General features: G+C 38.4%; 1 protein-coding gene across 1 annotated transcript in view; it reads left to right on the top strand.

Moving 5' to 3' along the window:
* Nucleotides 1-993: 993 nt before the first annotated feature.
* The window catches only part of LOC307261398 (putative carboxypeptidase X1), a 23,348-nt gene continuing 16,158 nt past the window's right edge, over nt 994-8,183 (top strand). The window contains exons 1-7 of the mRNA XM_080041939.1: nt 994-1,156; nt 3,230-3,339; nt 3,892-4,031; nt 4,531-4,615; nt 5,271-5,424; nt 7,041-7,132; nt 7,434-7,557. Coding sequence (XP_079898065.1) covers nt 3,247-3,339; nt 3,892-4,031; nt 4,531-4,615; nt 5,271-5,424; nt 7,041-7,132; nt 7,434-7,557 — 688 coding nt within the window. The 5' untranslated portion in view covers nt 994-1,156; nt 3,230-3,246. The remainder of the gene's footprint in view (nt 1,157-3,229; nt 3,340-3,891; nt 4,032-4,530; nt 4,616-5,270; nt 5,425-7,040; nt 7,133-7,433; nt 7,558-8,183) is intronic.

Consider the following 8,183-nt stretch of genomic DNA (forward strand, 5'->3'; position numbering starts at 1 on the left):
AGATGTGACGGTTCGCTGACAAGCCCAATAATATGTAGTTTGGATGGAAGTATACAGACAAACAAATTGGATGATGTGTTCCCTGTAAGTGTGTAAGTGACATTTACATTTAGTCTGGGCCCATTGGTTGTAATAACTCTTTGCTTGTATATTCAGTCCAATAAGATATAACCAAGATATAACTTGATAGAGATGCATCAATATATTTACTGTCGTTGTTATATTGTTATTTAGGCGAGGCAAGGCAAGGCAATTTTATGAGTGTAAAAGCAAAACATTTATTATGGAAAAAGTGCAAAAGTTAAAAGTGCATTGTAATAAAGATTTAGCAGAAAGCTAAAGTGAAAATACACTTAAAGCTATAGTGCGTAACTTGTGTTGCCACTATGAGGAATTCTGAGAATACAACAACACTGCATGTATTGTATACCTTCTGCTGTACGTACAGGTCTTTTCTTAGCAGTAAAAATATCCCAATGAAACATTTCTTGGGCTCTTCTTTGGATTTTTCTGAGGGGAGACACACCAGTTTGTAAACGCTGCCATACTGAGAAATTCAGAGAGGATTTTGTGGAGCTGATAGGCTTGATCAACTTTGTGTCAACTCCTTTGGTGATTGCTCAAATGCATCTGACATTCATTTATATGAAAAAAAAAGTTACACATTATAGCTTTAAATGGCAAAAAAAAAATTTAAACACTTTTTTTCGCGGGACTTTTGTCCTGGAATTTATGCAGGGGAGGGGAGGTTGGATGTGGATGGAGCTCTAGCTGGCTCTGTCATCTCCACATTAACTGGCCGGCGGAGGGAACAGTTTTTTTTCTTCTCCGTTCACTCACTCTGCAGCAACGAGCAAACAAAAGAGCAAGATGGGAAGGCCATGGAGCGTGTTGGCTGCGATGATTTTTCTGGGAGGATTTTTAGACGTTGGCGGAGCGCTGAAAAACGAGACTAGTGCTGCTACAACAGAAAGTTATTTATCCTCCAGAAACACAACCACTGCAGCAGCTGTGGCTCGACCGACTCCAACAACGACAGCAGCAAGCACAACGTTACCAAAACCCACCAACTCCACCACTGTCACAGACAAAAACAAAAGCGAAGAAGAAAAGAAGAATACAGATAAGAAAAAAGAGGATGTCAAAAAAGGACCAGGTAGGACAAATATATTCAACCACCTGAATATCATGCCAAGTAGATCAGTTAGACTTTTTCTGTTATGACGTTGAGCTGTTGGAATCCAGAAATATCAATCTGATTAATCCTATTTTTTAATCTTAATTAAATGAAGCAGTTAAGTGCAATTCATTAATGATGCCTTCAGGGACACATGGAGATCCGGATGTCAATGGTGGAAGAAGTGCTTTAACTTAACTTAAAAGTTAAACTAGTAATGCCACAGTTTTGAAATGTCAGAAATATGTTGCATGCAAATTCAAACTTGCACCAATAGCAAAGGTATTCTACTCATTATGCAGCATTAACTATTTCAGAATCATCACATTATTGATGCATTAATTTCTTCATCGCTATAATGTTGCGGCTGGTAAAGGTGGAGCAAATTGGAATGACTTTAATACGTATTTAATACTGATGGATAGATTGTTAATTTACCCCACTTAAGATCATAATGTATTTTTTGATCAAATTTGCGTACAGTATTTGAGTAAATGTACTTAGTGAGTACCTATATAAACCTGCAAAATATAAATCAAGAAACATTCAATTTTGTCTGCCAGAAACTAGGATTCTATTTGATTGATGGACTAATAACAGCTCTACACATACAGTATGGAAGAGATTTGTCCTAGTGTGAAGTTATAGTGTGAAGTGCTAATTTAAAACCTCCTTAAAACTTAATTCTTCTCCTCTTTCATTACTTTCAAATATGTTCCAGATGTTCCAAATATGTTTTATTTTTTATAAAGCTCAGGCCTGTGAAATGAAATAGATATTGTTACTACCTCTATGAACGTGTACTGTATGTTGATACTAAAAGAAAATAAGAAAATCTCATTACGAAAAAAATAAAAGTTCCAGTGAAAACATAACCCATATCTTTTGCCCTGACGAGAACACAACACATTGTTTTTTCACTCCCAGTACTGGTGGTATTTGTCATGATTAATGTGACTGTTTAAAGCTTCTTCCCAAACCCATAAAAAACCAGCCCACAGCAGCTGTATTATCCCCCATCTCCCTGCTCGGCTGGACTTCACTTTTTCAACTTGGTCTCAAATTACATTCAAACTATTCACTCATTCGCTTATCTGCAGCTTTTCCTTGGAAGAGGGCCTCCTCCACACTTCCACCTATCTGTGTGTGTGTGTGTGTGTGTGTGTGTCTGTCCGTGTGCGTGTGTGTGTGTGCACGTGCCTGTGTGCGTGTGCGTGTGTGTGCGTGTGTGTGTGTGTGTGTGTGTGTGTGTGTGTGTGTGTGTGTGTGTGTGTGTGTGTGTTGCGGGGCCTCCAGTCTTCCACAGAACTGACCTCGGGGCTGATTATTCATATACCACATACTGTAACAACTGCTGGAGCCTCCTATTAAATGTGCCATGTGTTTGCTTACTCAGAGAAAAGCAGAAAGAGAGCTTTTTCTTTTTAACCCCTTAGCAGCAACCGGTTCCCAGAGCGTTTATGTTTTTTATGTTTTATTATAATTTTAAATATACAGAATGAAGAAATAACAAACGAATTAGTGCAATAAATAAAATAGTTTCAAGATTTCAACAGAAAATAATTAGACAACCCAATAAAATGTATACTAAACTAATACAAAGAAACACATACTGTATATATACATATAAAGAAACAACAAAATGAATGGGACTTAGGTTTTTGCATAATAAACAGAACTACATGTGAATAAAAATACTATACATGGGTAACAACCGGTAACAACTGATATTAAAGTGGTTACAAGGAACTTTCAGTTTGTGTAGATTCTAGCGGCCCCTTTACACAAAAGCGGTAGTGTATTTTACGAAGCCAGCATAGTGGGTGATCGGAAAGGCATTCAGAAAAACTATATCAAAATAGTGTTCTTTTTGGTCCCTTCTGCTGTTAAATTCAATTTATGATCATCAGAAGAGAAATTTGACCTTTTCAGAAATATTAAAAAGTTCCCTTAAAGCTACTTTAAACACCAGTTAATTGGTACAGACATAAACACAGAGCTGATTTTTATCTCTTAGTTACTTGGTATTTTGTGTTCTCCCCTCCTCTCCAGACTGCCCTCCCCTCGGCATGGAGTCCTTGCGGTTGGATGACAGTCAGATCAGAGCTTCTTCCTCCCTGAGAACAGGCCTGGGACCTCACAGGGGGAGGCTCAATATCCAGGTGGGTTTGAAGATTCTGGATCACAGCCATTGCAAACACACAAAGTACAATGAACTGCTTCTAATAGAAATACAAAGAGACTTAAGAAAAGGGGAACCAGGGAATATTAAAGGCTGTTTATATAGAGGGTTTTAAGTGTGTTTCTTTTGGGAAAGATCCTGCTTGAAGAGAAATAAATATTTGTTTGTATGCTTACCATTATAAAAGAGCTGCAACTATAGGGATTATTCACATTATCGTTTCATCTGCTGAATACTTTTGTTACTCAAATTCACTTGTCGTCACACCTTGTCATGTTTTAATGTCTTTCCGAGTTTACAGGCTGCATATTTGTTAACCTAATGGACTATGAAGCCCTCCTCTGCTTTTACTGGCATATTAAATTACCGCTATATAAAAAAACTAAAAAAAAAACTACAGTGACTGGGTTTGTTGCAACTGCCGTCTGAAAGCAATTATTTTACAATCAGGGTCAACACCAAACGATGTAATGCAACGTTTAAACATGTAGGCAAAAGCAGAAAATCTTATGAGTTACATGTGTTTTTCTAGTCTGGCATCGAGGATGGGGATATCTACGATGGAGCCTGGTGTGCTGCTCATAAGGACCAGAACCAGTGGTTTGAGGTGGACGCCATTCATCTGACGCTGTTCACGGGAGTCATTCTGCAGGGACGCAACTCCATCTGGAGGTCAGGTAGTGTCTGGATTCAAAGTTTTTGTTCTGAAATTGCTGCTAAAAACAGATTAGTTGGCTATACTTACTGCATTAAAGGTGCACTATGTTACTTTGGGTGTGTCAGAGAAGTGAACATTTTCTGAGGTATATTCTCTTAAGTGAATAAACAAACTTTACTCACGAGAAAATTGGATCCCTGGAAAAGTGTTTGAAGTTAGAAAGCTAGCTTCAAAGTTACTGTTTCACTGTTTATGTTTACAGCAGCTGGGCCCACAGGTTGGTTCACAAGCATATTCTAGTCTTACGTTTGGATCCAGTTGCCTCAATATAATTTAGTTTTGATTTATGATGATATAATTATTCAATACTAAGAATTACATGTAGAGAAAGTATGTTTTATAAATTACCTGTAAGCACCAAATGTAAACAGCCCCCCTCCCCTGAAACTGCACAGTGCACCTTTAAATTCTATTAAAAAACTGATTATTTGTCCTTCTGGTTCTGTGTTACAGTTGGGACTGGGTCGAGACCTATAAAGTGCAGCTGAGTAACGACACAGAGAGCTGGATGACCTGCATGAACGGGACAGAGGAAGCGGTGAGAAGTATTTGTTGTGTGTTTTTCATTGATGTAAGGAATGTACCAGCCGTGACCACTAGTGAACCTCACGCAAATGGAAAACAGATTTTTCAAAGAGAGTTTGTGCCAAAGTGAAATATTGACTGTGAAGAAAGATCACACAGGGAAGAAAGAATGAAAAAGGAAAACAAATACAGAAGAACAAGACATGTGAATGTGGCGTAACAACAGTTTAAAAATGTTTTTCTAATAGATTAAACCACGACACCATGAGCACCCCCTGTTTTAAATTATAATAAGAAATACTTTTTGCACTTGTCACCTCTCAAATAGAGCTTCTACTAAAAAAAAGTGGAGTGCATTCAAACTAAAATACATCTTGATGAAGGCTGTAACAATCAGAACTGTACAAATGTAACTTTTGGCCTGATGAGGCATGGCTGCTGTAGAGGAAAAGTCAAGAGTTCACGGAAGTAACAACAATTTATCTTGATGGGAACATCATATTTGTACCAAAATCTCATAGAAATCCACCCAATATATATTTTCAGTCTGGACCAAATGGACAAATGGAGAAAATGCCTTCTAGTTTCAACAGTAAATATTTCAAAGCAGCATTGCAGGAGGATCCTACAATGTTAAATCCTTTGCCTACCTATAATGTATTTGGCAGATCTTTGAAGGAAGCTCTGAGAATCCAGAGAAGCTGGTTCTTGCGGTCCTCCCTGTCCCCACCGTGGCCCGTTACATCCGCATCAACCCTCAGACCTGGTACTGGAACGGAACCGTCTGCCTCCGGGCCGAGATACTGGGCTGCAGGGTGAAGGGTAGGCAAACGTGCACACAGTCTAATGTGTATTTCCTAATTACCTAGTGCATACCTATCCTGGTTAAAGGTGCTACAAGGAATTTTGATACATTTCTGAATCAGTCTAATTTTTCCTCTGATAATCATAAATTACACTTAACAGCAAACGAGACCATCAGTGCAAAGAATAATATTTGTAGGGGAAGGTGGGGTGATTTGTGCAACTTTTTACTCAAAGTGATTTTAAAGTGAGGCCTTGACAGTTATGTCTCCAACTCAAATATGTACATATATTTCAGGATGTTGTGCATCCCTGGCAATAAAAACTTTGGATCTGGAATAAACTGTTTAAGAAATATAGCTTTCGGAAAAAAAGTTGTCTTGTCGCACAAATCACCCCACGTAGATTTGTGCGTCATTGTGTCACAATGACAAAGTCACCATCATCATCTTTCTGGCCATCTGAACTCTCATCAGTGGTGTCGTTAAGTGGAATTGAGATGTCACCCTCTTCTGAGCTACTGTAGACAATCACTTTCTTTTGGTGACCAGCGTATACAGCCATGCCACTGGCACAACTCTCAGAAATGTACTTTGCACTAGTTGCTCCGTGCTTGTGGAACCAACTGCCACCTGACAAATGTGATTCCCCCTACATTTCTGCCTTTAAATCAAGGCTCAAAACCCATATGTACACCCTGGTGTTTCCTCCCCATTAACCTCTGCACTACTTACTTACCTCTGCACTACTATCTGTGTTTATGTGGATGTATGGGCTTTACGTCTTTTATTTTGGTTATTGTTATTTTACCTTCATTGTTTACCTACTGAATGCACTATGTACAGCACTTTGGACAGTGCAAACTGTCATAAATGTGCTTTTATAAATACATTTTACTTACTTACTTACTTATAACTCACCCAGGCCCTTGCGCACAAATCACCCCATCCCCAGAATTTTGGATAATAGGCATGATGCAGCAATTTAGGGTTGACATTGTGCTAACTATATAGACTCAAAGTATAGCATACCAAAGCACTAAAACATGTGTCAAATGTTTTCAAACGTGTCTATAATTGTTCAGACACAATAATCAAAAAACCTTGATCATGGAAATTTTACTTTGAAAGGCAAAACACAGTTTTTTGAGCTTAAATGTGCTTATATCTTATTCCTTGTGTCTCCCTTCTTTACAGGATGAGTCAAATGGATGGCTCTTCTTAAATATGTGGTCACATTTCCAATTTCTTCCACGGTTTTCTAGAAACAAGGGGTTTTGCAACTTCCAAAATGCACAAATCACCCCACCTTCCCCTATATAGTTTTTCTTAATGCCTTTCACGTGGGTACGCTCACTAAGGAACTACAGCTAGTAAAAACACTACTGCTTTTGTCCAAAGGGGGTGCAATAATTAACACAAACTGAAAGTTCCTCGTAGAACCTTTTAAACAAAGGTTAAATAAAAAATAAATATTACAGAACTACAGACTGCGAGTGATACTGATAATCATTGCAAAAGTTTACTTTCAGAACAGGACAGTCACGGTGACTTTTCAAAATATATAGAAATATTGTCCATTTTTAAAGGCCTTTCAGTTAACAATAGGATGTTAACTGTGCTTTTTCCTTCTAGATCCAACAGACATCTATGCATCAGAGAGGGAACCAGCTGGATCCAAAGATGATCTTGACTTCGGACACCACAACTACACAGCCATGAGAAAGGTTAGAGCTTGATAAACGGCTGCAGGGCCACGCATGATTAGTATCTTTCCAGTTAAGCTACAGTGAGTCTATAACAGTTTGCAAATCCATTCAGAGTTCAGATTTAACCCTTGGATGACTATACGCCCAACTTGTAACTTATTTTTTTTTACATTCATTTACTTTTTTTATTGAGTTTTTGTTTGACAGAACACAGATAAACCAAAGTGGTACATGTATGTTAACAGGACATCGGACATAAACTGAAATAAACAGTAAACAGTAGGGTAATACATATATCCCGTGTAACTTCTTAACTTAGCTGATGAAGTCTGTGACAGACGAGTGCCCGGACATCACCCGCGTCTACACCATCGGGAGGAGCTACCACGGCCTGAAGATGTACGTCATGGAGTTCTCAGATAACCCCGGAAAGCACGAACTAGGTAGGGACGCTTATTGTTTTAAAAACTCTTTTTCTATGAGTTGAGATGAAAACCTTGAAGTCTAAAGTATCTGAACCAGAGTTCATCATGTTTCTCTGGGTTTCCGGAGCTGCTGAGGGGCCCAGTTCAACATCCTCAAGTATTTATACAGACTTGGCTTGTCTTGTAGAGAAGGGCCTCTCTTGGGTAAACAAATAGATAAGGATTTGAAATAATAGAAACCAGACACTCTTTGTGATAGTGTCTGTTGCAGCCAGAAAGGAAAAATACTGTATATCCAGTGGGGAGTAGTGGAGTCAGCAAGTTACATGTGGGGGATTTGAATAATGAGTATATAGTAGGTTGTTTGATTGTCAACAGACGATTGAAGGTGCCGTGTTTAAAGGAAATTGGCATTTGGCATTTTTCAGAACATACTTGGTAGAAATGGAATATAATATTCATGTGTATGTTTGTTTTTGTTATTAAGAACCTTACATTTTTTTTATTAACTTGGAATACGCCTTACATATCTTCAAAGGAGTAGGGCGTGTTACATGTTGCACCGTCATGTTTTACAGTAGCACGGAATGGACTAAACTTAATGACCTTTCTCCTAAAGGGAGATGTGTAGACAATGCGCATTG

The sequence above is a fragment of the Ammodytes marinus genome (genome assembly GCF_949987685.1).
Source record: "Ammodytes marinus genome assembly, chromosome: 15".
NCBI classification, from domain to species: Eukaryota; Metazoa; Chordata; class Actinopteri; order Uranoscopiformes; family Ammodytidae; genus Ammodytes; species Ammodytes marinus.